Source organism: Agelaius tricolor, unplaced genomic scaffold (assembly GCF_023055355.1).
Source record: "Agelaius tricolor isolate 1412-34295 unplaced genomic scaffold, bAgeTri1.0.p SCAF_1, whole genome shotgun sequence".
Classification (NCBI taxonomy): Eukaryota; Metazoa; Chordata; class Aves; order Passeriformes; family Icteridae; genus Agelaius; species Agelaius tricolor.
The window spans coordinates 79,501,303-79,525,040 of record NW_027269261.1 but is presented as its reverse complement, the minus strand read 5'-3'; the positions used below and the strand labels follow the sequence as shown (position 1 = coordinate 79,525,040).

The 23,738-nt window shown below is 40.1% G+C and overlaps 1 protein-coding gene across 4 annotated transcripts in view; it reads right to left on the bottom strand.

Annotated features, from left to right (window-relative positions):
- The window catches only part of ROCK2 (Rho associated coiled-coil containing protein kinase 2), a 104,331-nt gene extending 85,102 nt beyond the window's left edge, over positions 1 to 19,229 (bottom strand). For all 4 annotated transcript variants that reach the window (XM_071440764.1, XM_071440758.1, XM_071440771.1 and 1 more), the window contains exon 1: positions 18,928 to 19,229. In XM_071440764.1, the coding sequence (XP_071296865.1) occupies positions 18,928 to 19,077 (150 nt within the window). In that variant the 5' untranslated portion in view covers positions 19,078 to 19,229. The remainder of the gene's footprint in view (positions 1 to 18,927) is intronic.
- Between the last annotated feature and the right edge of the window lie 4,509 nt (positions 19,230 to 23,738).

The window sequence follows — 23,738 nt, the reverse complement described above, 5'->3', positions numbered from 1 at the left end:
AAAAGAAGCTGTATATCTTTAGAACTGACTATTTCTTGGCATACTAATCAGTCTAATCAGAATAGAAAATACTTCCATAGTTCTGTAAGAAAACTATACTAAGCATACTATCAATAGCAATTAGTCTATCCACAGAAAATGTTTTGTTTCACTAAGTTATGGTTCATATCCAAATGGACAGATAGACCTCTCAAGAACAAAACACTCCCTACATATTTTAGAGTAATCCACTAAGTTCATTTTTCACTTCCTGCCAAACATAAAAAGAAAGTCAAGTTGTCAAAACAATGAATTTTTACATAACTATATAAAAAACTCTTCACACATGCAAATAGTACCTTCTTTTGCTTAGGAAATAGATCTGTAAATTTAGAGAGAGTGAAGAAGTGGAAGATAATTTTTAAGAAAATCATACTGACATACTGCACAAGGGTGCCCTTCAGCTGTAAACACAAAGAGCTATATTAGGACATATTTTGGGAAAAGATTAATCGTAAACTATTATCCTCTACAGAGAAACAGTAACATCACCTCTTCAAGTAATTTTCCTTCTTCATTCTATTTAAGACAATGGTCACGACCTTGCTCATAAAAGTGTTGTTTGGATTTGTATCAAGTAGTTTGAAAGAATGTTTATCCTGAGTTTCATGTATCCACACTGCTAACTTGAAAATCTCTTTCCTCCCTAACCTTAAAAAAAATCCCACCCCGCAAAAATCCGAACGTTTTTCCTCCTCAACTTCCTATCCCATACTGCAGATAAGCCTTACTTATTCAACTTATCTTAAATCTTGCTGGAGTGCTGCCATACAATTTTATTGACATGAAGATTTCTGGAGCCTAGTCCTGTTGTACCAAACACTGCAGTGTTCCTCCAGAGCCAGACCAGCTGTCTCAAAGCATTTGCCTTTGGCTCCTGTAGTAGATTTAGACTTTGCAAATCGATCTCATCATTCCTTGAGGAACACAGAGTTCAACTGGCCCTTACAGTGTCACCACACCAGTGAAATCTCTCATCTGAAGACTGGTATATAATTACATTCCTCTTGAGCAAAGAAGATTTGCAAAACAGAGATGAGTTTTATCATCTCTATTTGGAAGCTTGAGATTTTGAGAGACTGGTCCAAAATTAGGCAATGAAATTCCACAGAATTAAGGACCACAGAAAAGCTTGCACCTTTTCCACCACAAGCTGCCTCTTTCCTGGTCATCTGCTACATTTTTGCTGCAGGGTTTTGTCTCCAAATACCACAGCTGAGGAAGCTGGCATAACAACTTAGGGAAAAGCAAATGTAATTCCCCAAACTCTAAACCCAAAGAGAGCCTGCAGCTCTGGGGGCAGCCAGTGCTCCAGGTCTGAGACAGACTGCATTTTTCTTCTCTCTATCAAACTCATTTTTTAAATACATTTTATGACACTGAAGTGTGTTCTTTCAACAGCATTTGAAGTTTGTTGCAGAAAGTTTCTCCTACAAACAGTCAAGAGGTTAGCAGTTACCACAATCACTTACAAAATTAGTGCTTAAGAAATACTACAATTTATCCCAAAATTTTTATATATATTTATTTTTTTAAGATGACCTGTGTGCGTTTGGAGAAAAAGGGGAGAAAAAATTGATAGCTGGTTATTTTTTGATAGTTTGGGTTGAAACTGCTTTTCAAAGACAAGCCTAGCAAAGGTAGTGCAGCTCCTACCAAAATGAGCAAAGTGTGTATAAAAGCAAAGTAAATGTCACTAAATGCTTAGCAAAATGAGATAAACATGAGAAAACATCTGCCAACCAATACCACCTGATTAAACTTACTGAAACACTCAGGGGAAAGAAAAGACAGGTAGTATCTATATTTCCTCACTAAAAATATTGAAAAATACTTATTATTATTTCCAGTGTTACATATTCATGTTTGCCAAAAAGGTTGAAAATTCAGAAAATAAACACTTAGATAATCATAGCAGAAATGAAGAGTAACACATTTTTGTAACTACTCAAGTAAGGCACATGAAACAAATCCCAGGCCAAAACTCACTTTCAGTAAAGAAATACTGTCTTCCAATTACAGACACACACACACACACATACATATATATATACACACAACAAGAAACATTGTAGACTCTGACCAATGATCTCAAAGAAAAGTTGACAGCACAATGGAAAAAAGTCAATGTTTTTCAGACATTGTCTTTTAGAAAAATAATAAAAAGGTTCTATCAACCTGTTCATATTTAAAGATGTGACAAGTCAGTAATTTTAATTCTGTGTTTTTCATCACAGTGGCACAGTTGCAAATATTCCAGTTATGCTCCAAGTTTCACCTGGATATTCCAGTAACAGAAAATAAACCATCTGGAGTCTGAAAAAAATTAAATAAAATCATCACTGGAGCCAGGACATCTGCCCTTTCCTCTTCCTCCAATTATTCCTCCATAAAGCATAAAAAGCTTGCACCAAAAACACAATGAAATACCTGAGAAAGAAAGGGCAGAATTCCACGGAAATGAGTTGAATGTATTACTGAATGCATGACTAAATTTCACATACAGTAAACTCTTTGGCTTCAAAGCAGTAATGACTAAGCTCACAGAACTACATGCTAACAGAACACACATTCAAACATTAGCTCTTAGATGTCAGGAATCTACTTAAACAGAGCATATTTTTATTAGGAAATAGACTTCGTCTGTTAGCCTCTACTGAAATGGCTCCATGTTGCTCTAAGATGAGAAGAGAGATTAGAATGAAGTGGGTACAACAAGTATCTTACATATCAAAGAGATGACAAGGAAAAATTACACAGTCCTGGCAACAACCACCCAATCCACAGCTCTGTGGACTGAAACAACCTTATGTCTAATTCTGAGCCTATAAGCAGTCCTACCTACTTAATTGTATTTACTAAAATGTTTTAAGCTAAACATGCGTGTAAGGGCTTGCAAAACTGCACTCTAATAATATTTCTGAAAAACACTCCTCCTGCCCCAAAGTGTCTTTCAAAAGACTTCCAGGAATCCATCTCTCTAGGATCCATTTCACAAACCTTATGATTTGTTAAGTAATAGTTTTAAAAATCCATGTCTGACTATCTATTCTGTTTACCTAGGGGAAAGAATTCAAACAGCCAAAGAAGCTTCCCACTATGACAGAGAAATTTGTATTTTTTTTTGTGAAGGGATAATACATTCACATTTTGACAACATCTGAACAAGTATAACAATACTGACTTTTGATTAGCTGTATTTGATTTTTGACATTAGTGTTGTCAAAAGAAGGAAATTGTATGAAAGTAACTATACCCAACTTCTCTGAAAGAAAACTGCCTTTAGCTTATCTAACCAGGAGATCCAGTATCTACAGAAATTCATCCTGCCATGGTTCCTGCACTCTAATGATGAAAAAAAATTTAGACTCTCAGTCTGTTACCAAAACAGAACTCTGAATTGCTTAACATCAGGCTACAAATCGGAAACAAACTGAATGTAAAACTGACCGCGGTAACACTGCAAGTGGCAATTCTCTCCATAAATTGTATTTGACATAGTTTTCTAACATTTTCAGGCAAAAAAAACAAGAATACCAATTCCATTTACGGCAGTGAACTATTGCCTGCTTCTTCATGTGAACCTTATGAAGTTCAACAAGGCCAAATGCCCAGTCAAGGACATGAGCTGGGGCAATCAGACAGGCTGGGGGGATGAAGGAATTGAACACAGAAGAACTTTGGGGTGCTGGTGGGTGAGAGGCTGGACATGACCCAGCCATGTGCCCCTGCAGCCCAGAAAGCCAAATGTGCCCTGGGCTGCATCCAAAGCAGCGTGGGCAGCAGGGGAGGGAGGGGATTCTGTCCCTCTGCTCTGCTCTGGTGAGACCCCACCTGCAGGGCTGCATCCAGCTCTGAGGTCCCCAGCACGGGAAGAACAGGGACCTGTTGGAGTGAGCCCACAGGAAGGGCACAAGATGATCAGAGGGCTGGAGACTTCTCCCATGAGAAAAGACTCAGAGAATCGATTTTGTTCAGCCTGGAGAAGAGGCTTCAGGGAGACCTTACTGCAACATTTTAATATTTAAAGAGGGCTAATTGGAAAGTTAAGAGACCTTTTAGCAGCGCCTATAATGACAGGAGACAATTTTTAAATTCCAAGATGGTAGATTTATAACGGACATAAGGAGAAAATCTTTACAGTGAGGATGTTGAGACGCTGGTTGTCCAAAGAGGTTGCAGATGCCCTGACTCTGGAAAAATTCCAGGTCAGTTTGGATGGGGCTTTGATCAATCTGGTTTAATGAACAATGTCCCTCCTCATGGCATGGAGGTTGGAACTACATTATTTTAAAAGTCCCTTTCAAGTCAAACTGTTCTGTAATTCTGAAAGAATTTTGTAATCAGTGCTGAAAATGATACATCAATAATCAGCTATTTCCTTAATTTGTAAATGGCACCCATCATTAAAAATACTTCTTTCTTTTACCAACCGTAAAATTAAACATTTCTTTTCTGTGGAACCTTCAGAAAAATTTTGTCTATTATAAATATATCTACCTCTCCATCAAAAACCTAGAAGTAAAACCTTTGTTCTTTAAACAACCTTGTTTCAATGCTAACCCTACTGATGTAGTTGATGTTGCCCTGACGTAAGAATATAAAATCAGAAAACTGTGTAAGGTCAAATTAGTATTGATATAATTTAATTCAGTCAGGAATCAAAGCAGGCTGCAGTGGTATCAGTCTGCTTTATGCCCGTGTAACAGAACCTCCCTACTGGAGATGGAGCAATAATAACATGGCACTAAGAACAACTTTTAGCTAATCACTGGCAGCTAACAACTGAAATTAGTCACTTGGCATTTCTTATGTTGATGAATTCCACTATTTCCAGAAGAATATATAAGCCAGTATTTATCTTTAAAACAAGCATGTTTACTCACAGACTCCTGCTTTTTCCTAAAAGAACAGATTAAAGCAACAGACTAAAGAACAAAAAATCTGTTTAAATTACCAAAATTCAAACACAGGCAAGTACTGATCAGAATTGACTTTTTATTAGTTTTTTTTAAAAAGAAACCCTTTCCAGTTTCTGCCATTTTCTCTGTACACAGACTAGTAAGACAGTGTGATATTACCCCTGAATGTGATAGCAGAATTTATTTAATTCTTTTATTCTCATTCTCTTTTCTCATAAATTTATATTAGCATGTTCCAGCTGAACTGAAGTGTTCTCTGTAATCTGAAAGAAGCTACAGTATTTGCAGAGCAGTGCATAAATTTTTTTTCTTGGACCACGCTCTCCTCAAAGTTTCATTACCAACACTGTGGAAGGACATGCAGATGATGGCCCGCATTCAGAAAAAGTAGGCTGCATCAATAAACACACCATTCACTTGGAACCCACCCCTCTGGAGAAAGGAGATAGGCTGTGGATTTTTTAGTTTGCTTTGGAGAGGTTCAGGATTGTGGGTTGTTTGGTTTTTTATGTTATTGTCATAGTTCACAGACTCATAGAATATGCTGAATTGTAAGAGACCCACAAGGATCATTGAGTCCAACTTCAGGCCCTGAACAGGACACCCCAAGAAACCCACCATGTGCCTGAGAGGATTGTTCAAATGCTTCTTGAGCTCTATCAGGCCAGTGCTGTAACCACTTCCCTGGGGAGCCTGTTCCAGTGCCCAGCCACCATCTGGATGAAAAATTTCTTCCTGATATCCAACCTAAACTTCCCCTGACTCAGCTTCATGCTGTTTCCTCAAGTCCTTTCACTTGCCTTGAGAGTGAAAAGATCTGTCCTTCTTCTCCTCCTCACAAGAAGCTGTAACTGCAGTGAGCTCTGCCCTCAGTCTCCTCCAGGCTGGACAGACCAAGTGACCTCAGTCTCTCCTCACACGGCTTCTCCTCAGGCCCTTCACCATCTTTGTGGCCTCCTTTGGACACTCTGCAGTTGTTTCATGCCCTTCTTACACTGTGGCACCCAGAGCTGCCCCCAGCACAGGAGGTGAGGCTGCCCCAGTGCAGAGCAGAGCAGGACAATCCCCTCCCTTGCCCCATGCTGTCCCTGATGCCCCAGGACAGGGATGGCCCTCCTGGCTGCCAGGGCACTGCTGGCTCGTGTTCAACTTTCTGCTGACCAGGACCCCAAATCCCTTTCCATGGCACTGCTCTCCAGCCTCTCATTCCCCAGTCTGTGCACACAACTGGGGTTGCCCCAACCCAGATACAGAATCCAGCATTTGTCCTTGATAAACTTAATATGGTTGGTGATCATTCTGCAAATCTGCCAGGATTAGCTGAGAAAGTGATTCAGGCTAGTTTTAATCTAGGTTAGGTACTCAAAGCAATTCACAACACACCAGCACAAATATTGTGTCACCACCGAGGTGGTGCCTCAGGGAAGCAGGTGGAGCTACTGCTTTAACTGATAGGGAAACGATTTGTGTTAGCCATTTGTTTTTAAATAGATTCATATAACTAGTAAAGGAGAAAGACAGGGGTTAAAAAGTTTCTGAGATCACTGAGGTTTAGTTTCTCATACTGAAAAACTTCCCTATTCTTCAGATTTCTGAACATTTCTTGTTCTTATTTTAAAAGCTGCTTGGTATCTTCATGTAACACTGTACAATTTTATTGGTTCATTTACAAATTCTTCCAAAACAGATGTATTCTTGCTAAATACATAAAAATTTGATTGGTACTACCCTTAATGACAGAAGCACTTAAATACAAAAATATACATTTTTAAAAATCAAAATCTAGACTATTAAAGAATAACCCAGAAAATCTTATTCCAGTTATAAAGACCACCAGTAGACCATGTCTGTTCCTCTTCTAAATGTGCTAGTCCTAAGGCAAGAAAGTTAGCTTGCTGCCGTTAATAATAATTATGGCACATGTATCTGAGAACACATCTGTCCTCTGCTGTGCCCACCTTTTCCCAAATTTTTATTTACAACATCCCCACTGTTTTATCTTCCTTCAGAGCACTGCAGACTACCTGAGAATATTTAAGCTTGTCTTAATTACTGCTGCATTTACATCCACATTACAGACCACAGTTATCTGACCCAAGCACGGTACGCCTATTTACTAAGTTCATGTCTGCAAAATCTCATCTCTTTCTGCTTCTAGAAGTAATTCAGAAACAGAGACAGCATCCTACAGCATTTTTAGGCTTCCCTCATCCTCCATGGACATTCTAACATCTTTGTCTATGGCTGATAGAGATCTTCACAAAGGAACCCACATCCTCAGGAAGTTCGGTCTTAATCTGACAATCAAGTACCTTGTATCTTCAGAACGCCAGGACAATTTCATAGCCTTTTCAAGGTAAAGCAAAGGCTCCTGGGCACTGTCAAACTTGAATCAGACATAAAATATTCTTTCCAATTAATAACAGCTCTGCAAGGTATTATCTTCATATATGCAGGCAATGAAATCCTGCCTTTTTACTTTGTCAGAAGATATACAGGACTGCTTTCATTGAGACAGTTAAATTAAAACTCTATCAGAAGTTGTCTACAAACTGATATTAAAAATATCAGCTGAGATTATGGTAGCAAAAAAGAAATTTTTAAATAGAATAATATTTTTCAGTTTATTTAGTTTGTGCTTATTCCACCATAATCACTTTCCTTTTTAAAGCGAATATATATTTGGAATATAAAGAATTAAGAAAGCCCACAACTGTTAAATAAAAATATGGCAAGAAATTCAGGGCTAAGTGAATAGCCTAAATTACTTGGGAAAGCAAAGCAAAATAGAAAGTAGATTTCAAATTCCTCACGGTTTTATAAGTGGAAAAGTTTTCCCACAGATAATAACTCGATGTTTCCTAAATTTTCCTTCAGCTTTGGCAACAAGTGATTCTTATATGGAAAGTCAAGAAAATATTTGCCTAAGACCTGAGCAGATTAATCCCCACAAGAGCCATTCCTCAAGGAATCACAATTTTTGCATTTGAAGAAAAAACTCATGCATAAAGACCATTAAGGTCAGAAGAAGTGTATGCACTTGGCTAAAGATTATGAGGAAGAAAAAAGTTTACATAGTTCTCTTGTAAGAGTATTTCTGCACACATCCTATATGAATATACACAGGTGGAGAGCACACAACCTTGACCTAACCTGAAACAGGACAGCCACCACAGCATGGCACCACCCAACAGCAAGCAGAGATCACTACTCTCTACTAAAGCAGAATTTAAATTTGGGGATACAAAGTCCTTGTATCATCAAAAAACAGTTTAACAGCTCCACTGCACATTGACTAGGTAGGAGCATGACCCTGGTGTTTCAGGCCATTCTAGACATCATTGTGTCCCTAAATGATTTGAGTTTCTTGTCATTTCTTATTACCCTACATGGAAAATGTGCATACGACTAGCTAGATATACCTCACCGTCAAAGGGAGTTCAGACATACAAAAAAATTGATTATTGAATATGCACACTTACTCAAAAATCTATATTTTCAGAAATAACTCAGGAATAACATGAGATAATTGGTGCTGCTCTTGTTTCACTTGCTGCTACAGATGTGGCCTTGGAAACCATCATTCACTCTGAGCACTGGCAAGGTTCATTTTAAGCCTAAATTGCTGATCATTCTGCTGGTTTTGACTTAAATCACAGATTCACAGAAGGATATACAGAATACTCTGAGTTGAAAGGGTATTCTGGCGAATCCTTTTGTGAAACAAGAGCAGCACCTGAACCTCTGTGTGAGGCCTCCAGTCCCCTCACTGTAACCACAGCGATGTTTCTGGACAATCTTGGGTCAGGAACTTCCCACCAGGGATTGGGCAACACCACTCCAGGTACAGGGGAGAACCCTGACACAGTCTGAGTTACTGCTATTAGATATAAACTTACAGAAGACAGTGACATTTTACCACAATAACGACTTTTTCATTAATTTTTTACATGCAAACACAAAGAAGATAAAAAAATGTTATGCTTCTCTCACAATCCATATGTGCTTTCAGCATCAGTGACCCTATGATATTACAGCTTCAAGCACATTTGTTTGTCCCCCACTTCCATTTTAGAGGAAAACTGACCCAATAGTGCTAAGAGTTCACACATGAGAAAAAAAATCAAGGCATGATGGCAGTAAAACCAAAACAAATTCCACAATTCAGAAATTTAGTCTGTGTATAAACCCAAGAACAATTAACATGTGCCAAGAAAGGAGTCCAATTACATGGCAGTCTCCTTCTGATAAACTCTAGAAAGTAAGCTTGAAATCAAAATAGAGCTAAAAAGTTTCACCTTGGAATAAAATGTGTCTAAGACTTTTCTTCAGTCCTGCTTCCTGCATACTCCAGAAAGGCAAAACAGCCATTCCTCTCCCCTGTGACATTCCTCATCCATTTGATGTAAAACACTGACAAACAGAAATAACTTCAGTGTACATTCACTTGGTTTTGATTTAACAAAAAAGAATTTGTATTGCAAGTATACTGCAATTTTATTAATTCCCATCTGTCTGTAAGACATACTGCACATCTTCCCTCATAAATTTAGACAGTGTGATTTCAAAACACGAATACCACATAACCATATGTACTTTTACCCAGCCTATAGCAAATATTCTTTCAGCAATATGGCAGAATAAGCAGAACAGCCTATTCTAGGTAGAAAATGTAAAATAAGCTCTGCAGTTGGGCTCAGTGCTATCTCTGATTTTCTGATTCGGTGCAGTTCTGTCCTGCAGTAGAGTCATATAAAATAAAGCCATGAGCTTTTAAAATAATGAAGAACCTCATACCTTACAAAATTTTTAGTTAGATTTTCCACTTTATGTATGTCAAAATTTGCCAAAGATGTTTTCACAGGTAAAGAGGGGACATTTGGGACTTCTGCCACTTGAGAAACACTGCAAGGCACATGTGGGAACAAATACTGGTATTTCTTCTAAAAAATGAGAGCACTGAAATAGTTTATTTTGACACCTAAATTGCCTTTCTTCAGAAGCAGCCAACCATTAAAATAGATGAAATGATTCACACCTCATGGTGCTACTGTTCCAGGCTTCTACGCACATAAACTATTCCTCATCACAGTGTCCACATTTAGTGGTTTTCTTCATAATCTCAGCAGAAATCATTTCTAAACCAGAGATCTAGCTAGATGTCTATAATTAAAAGGAATTGCCAACATAATATTTTTTTCAGAAGATGTAGCTTATATTAGTGTATTTATTATTATCTTTTAATACAAGCTTAAAATATTTCTGACACAGAACACTACGTGCATACGAAACAATGTTCAGGCTGCCTCATTTGCTGTTACATTCAGGTTTTACCAGCAGAACTCTGACAACAGAGTTCTGCTGCTTCCCACCCTCACTGTCAATAACATCACATTTGCAGTCAAGACAAATCCTTCAGTTCTGGGAAGATGACAAGTGGGGAATAAGGAAAATAACTTAAAAATGCAATAAAAAATAAGCACATTCCATATAATTAAACTGATACTGAAAAATGAATTTGAAAGCAATTTAGAAAACAGCTTTATAAAACTTAACAATTTAGTAAGAGGATTTTTTTTTTGCAAGTGCAGCTATTTTCAGCTTTCCCTATCAGATATATAGTACAGGTGCTTGTAATACCAGCATGGATGCAAGTCTTCAGTTTAACAGAATTATTATTTTGTACTCACAGAGAAAAAAAATTAACATAGAATAATGTTTAAATTAATAGCAGCAGCTGCGATACAATCATAAACTGCCAGTACCTCCTTGCCAGATGAGTAATTCAAGCAGTTGTTCTCAGTCACTTTTCATATAAAAGAACATAAAATAAAAGGGGGGGAGGTATTTTATAATCTAGGTTTATACATCCTAAAAAGGTCATTCAATTGAACAGGCCAAGAAATAAAAGCTATGGCTTAGTGCCTAAGTGGCCTAACTTTTACTGTTGGAGGAGGAGGTCCCGAGATGTTCCCTAAAGGAAACAGATCATGCATGCATACCCCTGGCATTGGAAAGGTTTTCATTTCTCACTCACTAAACCACCAGCTTCTAACATGCTATTATTTCTTGCTCTTCTCCATTCTCCTAAACTATTAGAAGGAATAATTCTAATTTCTAAATTGAGAGACTTCATGGTTATTTTATCACAAAAGTTTAAAATTCCACAAAAACCCCCATAATTCAGAAGTCAAGCATAGTTACAAAACTGTGCAAGAAGGGGTGCAACCAATATTAAGTAAGCTCAGAAGATCTTTTATCTATTTACTGCAGCTTGTTTCCAATGACTCTAGCTGCACATTGTAGAAGCCTATCATAATATAGCCTTCCCTATATAGCAGATGGTGCTAAAAGTCATTTACAAATAAAAATCTGTGTCCTAAACATGCAACAAATGAAAAGGCTTGTCTCCCTAATCTTGTACTTAAAATGATCAGCACTAAACTGAAAACTGAGACTAGAACAAACTAGTTTCAGTAACCATAAGGAAAACCAGTTTAAACTATTTTCTGTATGAAATAGAACATTTTTATAGCATAGGCACGCCAAACGTTTGTATATCCCTCAACCAAAACCTCTGCTATTACTGTTTCTAGAGCATAATCTCTTTGAAAGTATGCAGATACACAGTACTGTGAATTTATCAACGCAGCACTCCTAATTTCAAACAAAAGAAAAATAAAGAGGGTCAATCAAGTTGTACAGTAGCAACAAACAAAACCAGATTTCCAAGTTCAGAGTTCATTCAGTAAAAAGGAATTCCCAAAGAACCTGAAGATCCTTCTCTCTGTTCCATACTAGGGTAAATCTATGCTGTTGACAGAGCTATGTTTGATATTTAATCAACAATGAAGCTATAGACTTTGGACGGCTACCTGTAACAGCAGTGACATGGACAAAGAACAATGATGCGTTACAGCCTTTAAATAGTAATCAAATTTTAGTTAAACTTTAAATAGCATTTGAAAGAAAGTGTGGAACTCAGGCATTTTTCTTCTAGTTATTTATTTATTTAGTGACAGTAACAGTCAACATTATGTGTTTTGAGATTAACAAAAAAAAGGAGTATTTGCTAAAGCTTAACTTTTCTTCTTTCATAGCTGTTTAAGCCTACTTTCAAGCCTGTATGTGACCTCCTCTTCATTTCCTCCTGAAGAAAAGTAAAAGAAAATTCTTGTGTTTGGATGAGTCACCCAAACTTTATCTAGCTTTATGTAGGATCCTGTAATTCTGTACTTTAAATACGGACTAATAAAATCGGTACCCATAATTTAGAACAGTCAAAAGGCAATAAAGCAATTACTGATTACCTGAATCCTCAAGGTTCAGAATTAAACACTTGGGCATTGCTTACTTGTGATCAACTTTTTAAATCACCTAAGTCTATTCTAAATATTAAATTATTTTCCAGTACATCTTAAAAATAAAGCTTCATCATCTCCATTTCATATAGCTGGAAATGAAGAAAGATTTGTCTGAAACCATGAAGTGATAGCAGTAGATTAGGATTCAGACTCTCCTGCACACCGTTTTTTTATTCTCTCTACCATCTGAACAACACTATCCTAAAAAAATGAATGATGAAATGACTGTGGAATTAAAGTATCAATGCTGAACACTAGCAGAACTCATTAGTCTCCATCTGGGCACACAAAACACAAAGCATGTGATGGGTTATTTTTTGCAAAAGATTTGACTTAGGTAAGTCATTCTACATGAAATAAAATTAAAGGAAGACAAGCATAATCAAAACCCCTCTGTATGTCACACCCAGATTGTTTTTCTTCTCGTGTCTATCACCTTCCACACCCTACAACAAATGAAGCAGAGACTGAACAGAAGGCACATTTCACATGACAATGAAGAAATCTGTGTCCATCCAACAACAAAACTCCATGATACTTCACAGACAAAAAAGGGCCCCTCTTTCAATAGCTGTAACAGTAGCAGACAAACACAGAGTAAAAGCTAAGTCCACACCACATAAAGCACCTGTTACAGACTGAGACTATCCGCCATAGTGAAATCTTGACAAAATTCACAAAATCACCACGTTCCAAATATTGCAAGCTGTCCGCATGTTAGGGGCCCAATCACTGATTGTAGCATACAGTCTTAATACTCTGTTAGCAGGTAATGAATACAATGCTGCCAATGAAGGATGCAGGTGATGCCTCACCTGTGCTCGGGCAGCCAACACTGCACTGCTGCAGCAGCTTCACACACGGCAGGTATGGCTGGGCAACCGAGCACTACATTCAGCCTTGTGTTTACATTGCCAACAGCTCATTAAAATAAGTTTATTACTAGCCAAGTCTGCCAACATAAACACTGTATTCTTATTCTTAACCAATGGGATGTACCAAGAAAAAAGTATTTAAAATAAATTTGTTACCAGAATCATTTGCTGCTTTACAGTGTAACAGTTTAGAAGAAACCTTGGACACAATATAGCATTCTTCCCCCCAAAACCCCCCATGCTTATGAGTTATAAAAATACACATATTTAATTTCTTTATATCTTTCATTATGTAAAATTCTACTACCCAATTTTAATCACTTTCATCTTTAAAATCCAAAGCCAGCTCCTCTGTGACACTGATACAATTCCAGTCATATTTTGTAGATCAAACACTGGCAAGAAATCATCAACTGATTGCTGTGGAGATTGGCTACTGAGGTAGCACTTTCCTTTCTTTTGAAATTAGGCAGCTTTTGTTATGGATTGCATTACTAGACAAAGAGCCAAATGCTTTGGCACTGCTCTGCATTAGTTAGAAATGAAAATGTACTTTAAAAAACAGGTTCTAATAAGCATTTGCACACATTTCAACTGAAACTGAGACTACTAATATTTGGAAAAGTGAAGAGTTCCTGAACTTTTATTCCTGCACACATAAAACAGAAGAAAACTCTGCTAATTTGCTAGTGTAGGTGTATTTATGTTTCTCTTAAGTTGTTACAAAGATTGAACAATTAAAGGATCCTAATGACACACTCTGCAATCTGATCAACAGAGATGAAATACTGGGAGTGAACATGCCTATTGTGAATACACACACAAAATCTGCATGCATCTCGTGTGGCAGTAAAAAGACCTGAAGCTGAGCAAAATGTTATTTCTGTTTTCTCAAACCAGAAGTGAAACACTTTAATCCTAGTGTAGAATAAGTCAGAATATAAAAACACATAAAGCTGTCAGAAAAGTAGAACTATCTTTTTCCAGCTAACTATACTGCTATATATAAATCCATCAGAGGGGAACAATGAACAAAAGACAATTCAGTTTCCTTAAGGATCATAATTTTTAACTCTGCAGTAGATGCTCTAAAATTACAGATCAAAAATAGAACATTTATAGAAAGAGTCAGAAACTAAGAGAGAAATAACAGCACAGGAAATATAACCAACAAGAAAAGGTTATTTCTTCAAGAACAGAGAATCATCTGGCCTTCAAATTACTTAGTGGGCAATGAATTTTAGATCAGATCCTGCTAACTGCTACATATGCATCTCTTCCCTGTACTCTCTGGCTCAAATTAACACAACAGATTGTTCTTGCTGATTCAAAATTATGTGTGGCAATAAATTCAGGGAAGTGAAACAACTTTCATATTAATTATGAAATACTTAGAAAGTTTCTAAGGCTAAAATCCTGCAAAGGAATACCTTGTATCAACCATGATGACCTGGAGATCCTGAATTAACAGAGCTCAGCCTAGTGATCTGCTCAATTAACACTCTTGGAACAAGGCTGGCATCTACTCAATTGATGAGATCTTTATGGACAGATGCACCTACTGAAAGAATGAGAGTCACAGCTGTATCTCCACTTCACTTTTCATTATGAATAAAATTCCAGGGTCTTGATGTCAATGATCCATGTAGATGAACATCTATTCATGTTCAAACTAGTGTAAATACACAGTTTACCTGTCAGCTTTATTTAAAAAAGAAATAAATGGCTAATTAGTTCAGTTTTGGTTTGTGGGTTTGGGTTCCAAGGCATGTGTATTCTGAGACACTTGAGCACTCTCCTGCTAATCATCTCTCCATTTCTCAGTCCATCATGCTTGCATGCCAGCATAGCCCAGCACTGTGCTCACAATTTCACTGATGCACTGCCTAATTAACAGTTTTAAGAGCTCCTTCTTTCAAAAGCTGACACAACCATAGCAGAGCAGCCAGAATATACTCAACATTTTACACCTCCAGTGTAATGCCAAACTTCAAGCTTAAGACTAAAATCTTGAGGCTCGCACTGAACCAGTGAGTCCAAGGGCAAACACCACCACCTTGCTCTGGACAACTGCACTGGAGCAGCACCAGCCCAGGCAAAGCACTGCAGAAAGAGCATGGTAAGATTTACCAGAGTGTTCATCACCACCACACCACTCAAAAGTTGAGTTCAGCATGTGCTGAAGTGATACAATTACACATGGCAAGGAAGCGGAGGCCTGGATTAGTTTTACACAGCCTACAGTGACCTCTCTGCTCTTCTTTTAGAGAAGGTAACACTTGCCAACGCATCCCTACAAGATAATGTGTACGAAATACTATCAAAAATAACTCAGTTCATACTGTAGATAGAGCTTATGTGCAAAATCATAAATGCCCAAATGTATTTGAGCACTGTTAAGCTTGCCTTAAATGTAGCTGTCAACTCAGAACTATTCGGTAGGAATGTATTTATAGAAGGGTTTCTTATGGATCAGCCAAGGTCAAATGCCATTAAGTGCTATCATCCATGTCTACATGCACTACACATAAAAATGTCACTTCATTAAATTAGTGGGTGACACAACTGGCAGAAAAGCAAATAATAAAAATATGGTAGCTTTATAAAGTAATCTGCATGATCTAAATGTAATAGAGAAAACAGGTTTTCATAACCACTAATGCACTGTTCCATGCCCAAAAAGAGTAAGACTGTACCATAGAAAGCTGTGACAATATCAAAATTATTTATCTTAGCATAGGCAACCTAACAACAAGCTTTCAACAAGACACAATGAGAGAATGAGCACTCAGCCTCAATGAGGTTGCAATAACCACTTCCCTTTGTGGATGTCTTTGCTGACACCTATCACAGCACTGAGCACACAGTTCTAGCATTCCTCTTTCCATCTCTTTATCAGAACAAAACCAGAAGAACCCCACCAAGTGCTGGCTGTGCATCTCATCTATGCTAATGAGTAGAAAGTCCTCCATGATTTTTCTTTATTTAGCAGAAGAAGGGTGGTAATAACATGCCACACATTTTGGTTGGTTGGTTGTTTCCTGTGATGTTTTATTTTGCCTTCATAACTGCCTGTGAGAACAAACTAAATGCAGAGTTCTCCATCTCATAATGCCTCTGAACTGAGATTGCATAGGTCTTTTTTGAAGATATGCTTTAATCAAACACAAATAATTATGCTCAACACAGGCATTAATAACTGTTAAGGCACACAAGATAGCAAAAATCCCATTAGAACATCTAACAGTCTCTCTTGAGCCCCGAAGGGGAATGGGAGGAACATAATCAATCAATGTATTTGGCTTCATAGATTCTCCTGCTGAAGAAACAGATGGATGTGGTCAGCCATCCTGTGGTCAGAAAGGTACGCAAAGAGAGTCTCTTCATTTAGAGCCACTGAATAAAACATCCCTTGATGACAGTGGAATTGCTATCTAGAGAAAGACAGCTTATTACCTCAGCTTCTCACGTCTTTCAAATTTACACCATGTGTTATAGATCAACAGCTACTTTTTCGCTTTTTACGGCTTCCCAAAAATAAAGCATGCACACAAAATACAGAATAGCAGCTGTTTATGACTTTTTACACTGTAAGGAAATGAATTCCATTTTGAATTCCATTCCACATTTTTAGTTTTGGCTATGTTATTTTTGGAGGATGGAATAGTGGCATTCCAGCTAGTCTTTTTAAGATGCTTTCCCTGACTCTCAGTTCATGTTGCTGTATTTCTACTTTTAACTGAAAACACATTTCCACTTTTGATAATTTACACTGCAAGGCAGCTCATTAGTAAACAAGTAAATTTTTCAATATTAATATGCTTTCATACTCAGACTCTTCAGCAGCACACCAATGCAAAATTGATGTCAAATTTCATAAAGCAGCAATGCCAGAGAGCAAAAGAAAGCGCTTTTACAGGAAATCTGTTGCAAATTTCCTAAATAAGAATAATAAATAGTTCATTATTTCATACACAGTAATGTAGACTGCACAAGCTAGGAAATTTGATTGATTAGCATAATATTTCACTTGCTGCTAGTTTTTTAAACAATACTTATAGACAGAGTGTAGAGAACAGTGATGACCTTTACTGTAAAAAAATGCATTTACAATACAGCTAACACTCTCCCATAGTTTGCTTTCTCAATGTATTACATGAAGAAGTCTACATTGCTAGCATATAAAACAAACAAAAAAAAATCAAGTTCTAAGCAGCCCAGTCTCAATTTTGCAGCTAGGATTTATCTTCAGAAACACAAACATATTTTAGTGTATTCAATCTACATCCAAGGCATGGGAGGTGAGAGAATAAAAGAATCATGCATATAAAAGTATAAAAGCAGAGTGTGAAAAAGTCTACTGGGGTTAAGTATTAACCTGATGCATTTTTCAGAACGACTGTACTATTTTTAACTGCTCTTTTTTGGCCACAGGTCAAAGTTTTCCAAGCAAAATACCAAAGTGAAAATGCTGGGAGCGAAGCCCAGAGGCAGCTCTCTCTGCTTTGACCTAGGCAAAAACTTATCTGAATCCAGTCAGATATGTAGCACTGTTTCCCACCCCCCTCCATTGACTATGGCTGTCATTATGCCTCTGAACATGTATGAGAGGAGTAACAGCACCACAGCCTCGGGAAGAACATTTTTCAGATGTTATAGGAAATTCCTATATTCTCCACACAGCACAGGCATACATTCTGTTCAGTCAGTTCCTGTATTTTTGGCCAAACAGAACTGAGTCATTTGAAAGCACAAAAAAAACCACAGTGTATGTGCCTTGAGCAACTGCTGGAAGGACTGGGATTTATTCTCCCTTTTTCTGCTCCTCATAACTGGGACATATTGGAAATCTTGGGGCAGACTGGAAATATAAGATTTGAAGACCCTAAAGTATTTATCAATTAAAATACTAATAATTATAGTACTAATAATGAAAATAATGATAACAACAGTGATAATAATAATGATAATCATCTGTCTCTTGGCTGCCTTTCTAGAGTTCAGATGGTTAAATGAGAAAATATAACCCCTTTTACACTTCTTCACAAGGGCATAGATTTCTCACTAAAGTGAATTGTATTTCATACACTCACACGGAAAAATGCTATTTGAAACAGGACACAGACGAATCAATTTGCCCCAATGAAAAATAAACGTGAAGGGTCACTGGACCCCCCAGTTACATTTCTCCCTTAGGCGTGTCCCCTTTTCCTGAAATATTTCCACATCTCACAGCAACCTCAGCTTCACCAGGGGACGTTTCACAGGGGGTGAGCGATGGGTGCCCGGCAGCGCACACAAAGGCAGGTACTTTGGGGATGGACACGCTGGGATTCCCAGGCGCGAAAGCGAACGGTGTGAACGAACGATGCTGGGAGGGAAAACAAGGCGCTTTCCTCTCCCTGCATCAGACCTCGTCAGGGACGTTTCTCGCTTTCCCCCAAATAAGATGTTGCTAATCGGGGAGCGCTCGCTTTCCTCTCACGGTGCCGTGCCCGTCCCCTCGCCCAACACCGTCCTGGGGGTGAGGGCCGCTCCCGCCACCTCCCCGCTGCCCGTGGCCCGGCCGGGGGCGTGGAGACGATCCTTCGTCCTCCCCCAGGAAAGCACTTTCAGGACGCGGGAGCCCTTTCCTTCCTTCCCGTTCCCTCCCGCCCGCCTGAGGCGAGGGCAGCGCTCCCTTTGTTCCCCCGCCGAGCGCTCCCCCCAGGCGCGGCCGCCCCTCACCAGCAGGCTCTCCACGTTGACCGGGGAGCGCGGGTCGCGGATCATGGACTCCAGCTTCCTCTGGCGGCCCTCGAGCATCCCCGCCGTTGGCTCCAGCGCCTCGGCCGCCAGGGGAGCCGCCGACATCTTCCCCGCCGGCTGCTGGCTCATCCTCCGGCCCGCCTGGTGCCGGGCCCGCGGAGGGCACTGCGCGGGGCCGCCCGGCGGGCCTAGCGCGGCGGCGAGCCCGGGAAGGGCGGGGGCGGTGAGGCGGGAGCGGAGGGCAGCGCCGCCGGTGGCCGCCGCCCGGGCATGAAGGGCGAGGGGAAACGGCCGCTGCTCCGCCCGGGCGCGGGGAGAGGGAGGGGAGAGAGCTGGAAGGGAGGGACGGAGCGCTTCCCGCCGTGCCTCCGCCTCTCGCCGCTCAGGGCGTCCCTTGGCGGCGGCCGCCGCCTCACTGCCCGCTCCGCCGGGACATCGCTCCGAGGGCGGGGGGAGGCGGGGAGCGAAGGGGGAGCGGCTGCCGCGGGGTCGGGCTCAGAGTGCGGCTCTCTCTGCAGCGCTCGCCGGCTGTTGGGGCGGGAGCCGCGATCCCCGCCAGCCTCGCTTTCCCTCTCCGCTTTCCGCGTTCCGCCCACCCCCGGCCCGGCGCGGCCTCCCGCTCCCGGCCGCGCGCAGGCCGCCTCCCCTACCCACAAGGCCCCGCTGCGAGCGGCGCATTGTTCGGCGCTCGCTCGGCGGCCGGCTGCAGCCCTGAGCTCGGCGGGGCCGTGCCCGGCCTGGGCAAGGCAGCCGCTCGGAGACAGGGCTGTGTGCGTTTTGGCACATGAGACCTCACCCTGCCCGCATGGCGTCAAGCACACAGGAAAAAAGCCAGAAATATTTGAGAAGGTGGGAGAGCAGTGTTTCCGATAGAGCAGCAGTGCTCACGGCATGAATCAGAGATTCTTAGAACGGTTTCGGTTGGAAGGGACCTTAAATATTTTCTAATTCCAAGCCCCCTGCCATGGGCAGTGGCACCTTTCACTCGGCCACATTGCTCAGGTCTCCATCCAGCCTGGCCCTACCACGTCAGGAGTCGTGCATCCACAATTTCCCTGGGAAATTCCAGTGCCTCACCGCCCTCATGGAAAAGATTTCTTTCCCCCATATCTAATCTAAGCCTACACTCCTTGAATTTGAAACCATTCCTCTTTGTTTTGTTGCTACATGGTCTTGTCAGTAGTCTTGCCCTATCTTTTCTATAAACTCCCTTCAGGTATTGAAAGGCCACAATAAGGTCACTCCAAAGCCTTCTCTTTTCCAGGCTGAACAGTCCAAATTCTCTCATAGGAGAGGTACTCCATCCCTCTCCTGTGTGTATATCCTACATGTATGAGAGGGACAATGAAGAACTAGGCAGAGGGGAGCTGTGCTGGGGAAGGTGCAGGCCATCCTCATGCCCCCCGAGGAAGATGAGCCTGCACACTGTGCTGGAGATGGGTACAGCCACCTTGCTGCGCTCAGTGGGCACTTTGAGGGGACAGGATGCTGTTTATCAGACCCAGGCAAGAGTGGCTACAGCAGGGAGACTGAGGCTACTGATGCCTGAGCTGTGGCTGCAGGGATGGAGGTGGGGAATTGGATGGTAGGGATGCTCCATGGAATGGCTTGTGAGGTTGTAGCCAAACCATGGTTCCAGCAGCCCTGAGATGTGTCTGCTGGGCAGATGTTCTAGGGCAGAATAGAGACTGTGGAGGTGTCATTCACTAAGGTGGAGGGACCTCAGGGAGGAAAGGTTAACATTTTACTGTGTTGACTTTCAGCTGATAGCTGGCTGGCAGTGAGCTGATGTCAGAAAAGTGGCTCAATATTTTAACTTTAAAGGAAGAGGAGAGAGAGTCAGAGAAGTAAATATGTGAGTCACTTGCGAGATCACACTCAGTGATATTCTGAGTCAGGGCCCTGGTGCTAAACAACTCCCAACTTGAGGGAAGGTCTGCTCTGAATATCCACCCAAACTCCATAACTGGATTCTGCTTTTACAGTCCACTGAGTCAAAATCCTTAAGCTTCACAGAAACACACACACACAAGAGCATTTTGAAAAGTCAATATGGGCGTTATCGCTCACGCTTTACAGTGAGCCACACTGAGTTTGTAAGAGTTTTCTGAAGGAACAGGTTGGGAGAGGCACTGGTTATTTATATCTTAGGACTACTTCATCTTCAGAACAGATTAGGATCTGCTTAACTGCAGCACCACCAAAAAAAAATCACATTGTCTCCTCAAACAGTTTACTTTGCTAGGAGATCTCACACTAAGTGTAAGAATGAATTGGGTTGCTACTAGGATTATATGTGGGTAGTAACTGGATCATGAAGTTACACAGCCTTGCAAAACAGCAGTTCAAAACTCTAATTTACCTAAAATAAACATGATTTCTTCACTTACAGCCTATTCATTAGCTAATTTTTATAAGTAGCACTACAAAAATGTTTTGGCTTTTTAAAAGGATTTAAAATAGGTTTGGACAACAGACCAAACATAATAAGCATGTCTCTAGTGATCAATAAGGAGCTTGTGCTAAGTTCTGTTACTGTGAACAACCATTTTGGGGGTGTTTTCAATGAACTCAGAATTGGGCACTAGCTGATCTGATGATCTAAGATCTTAGTTTCCTCTTAGCTATAGGCAAGGTGCTTCTTTTTCCTTCAGTTTTTCTTATCTATAAGCTTTGTAAAAACTGATCTTTAGCTTATGTGATTTAATGGCTTTGTTCAGAGTGCTATCTAAACAAAGGTAACAAAGAAAATCTTAAATAAGTATAACAGCCCTTTTTACATAGGAAAAAAAGTGTGATTGTGACTTCAAAGGCAAGTGTGTAGAAATAGTACCTTCTTGAAATTCTTGTCCAATAGATCTATTCTTCCACCCTTCAGGACATATCTGTTTACTAGCTAAACAAGTTTTACTCTGTTACAGAGACACATTGACAACGGTAGTCAGCTGAATTCCTTTGTATGACACAAATCCTCAACAAAATCATCAGCAGAAGATTTATTGCTGGTTATAAGTGACTAAGTAACAAAAATAGTACTCAGAAAGTCCAATCCTTCTTTCAGTGTTTGCAGAAAACACTGTTTTAATGTGCCCTAGAGGAAAAATAACACCACCTTCTGTGGTCTTTTTACAGTTCTACTTTTTCTACCTTCAGTGGTGTAAATCTCTCAGGGTATCACCTATTCCTACAATGACCATCTAAGGCAGAACTCTTCCTACTCTGTAGGTGCGCCAGGTAGCTGCTTCCCATTTTTTCAAACAGCATATATAGCTGACAAATATTAATAAATACCAACTAATAATAGAATTATTCGAATAGAATATTTAGAATATTCTATTTAGAATATTCTATTTAGAATAATAGAAAATAGAATTAACTGTCAGTTTCTGTGTTAAAGTCAGTATCTTAAGCACAAATACCAAAGAATCAAGAAAAGGAGGTGTGAATCAAAAGTGGCTGTGTAATGTCTGGGTGTGTCTGATAACGCAGGACTTGGTCTCTGCCTGGCTCTTAATTGCTTGCATAATTCTCCCCAGCTAAATAACATTGCTTTTGTTAATAAGGTAGTTTCATAGTTTCTTGGATGCATTGGGAAGACAGAAGTGAAGCTGTGAATCTAGGTTAATTGAAATGCTTACGTGATGGTGATGTGCCAGATCCTCTGCTGTAAGTCTCAGGAGGAAACTTGCAGTAAGTGTAGCTTGGAGAGTAAGGACAAAGTGACCTCAGGTTTTCCTTTGCTGCTTTGTGCATTTAGGTGAAGCTTAGGGCTCTGTGGCCCATAGGTGTAAATCACAGTTTGAGAGACTGCTGTGATTTATGAAATCCTTGCTGTTATGCTGTCAGTAGGCTGTTTATACCTCACAGTACCTTGGAGTAGAGGAGGGTTTCTGCTGCTCTTCTTTCTGCAGCACTTCCTTTACATGACACGTTGTAAAGGTTGAAATATTGGAAGTATGCAGGAGTACAACGCTGCTGGTCCTTTGGAAGTGCTGGCCAGAGCTTCTCAAAGGTGTCTCTGCCTCCTTTTAATTTGACAAGGGGACTAGAGATTGATTCAGACCTGTCACTTGTATGTCTGTAACAATCTCTTCCAGTGAACACGTACCTGTAAGAACAAAAGCATTTCTGATAGTTTATTCTGTATTTAAGATCAAACATTTAAACATTAGATACTGAATGGGAATTATGAGAAATGTGGCCAAAGTCCCATGTTTTCCTAGATGAGACATAATCTGAACCAGCATGTTCAGCCTGATCTGATCCAGAATTCTTTAGCAGAATGAGAACTCACGTATGCATTGTCCTTTTTCCATCCTGTGGCAGTTCATGTTACACAGTACACCTTCAAATAAAGTTCCTAGACACTGTCTTGCAGGCTGGTGTGTGGTTTTGCAGAAAATTGCATTAAGAAGAAATGGGATGCCAGGAAGAAAAGGCTTTGTAGCCTTTCAATGAGAACACTCAGCAGGATGGAGGCAGAGAGGAAGGTGGCAAACTTAGTGACCTTCACAGTTATACAGATATTGAGTTTTTGGAATTGTCATCTTGGATTTTGGTGTAAGAACCACTGGAGACACCTAATCAATCTTTCTTTTGATCTGGCTTTTTGCCATAAGTATGCAGGAACTGGCTTGGAAAATGACAGTAAAACCCCAGGCACTGAATGCTCCCTGCAATTAGGGGGAAATGCCAGTAGATGATGACTTGGATAGAGCAAGCTAAAAAAAGATGATTAGTGTAGAGGTTCCATGTGCATCTCTGAATACCCACATTATGTGTCTCTGCAT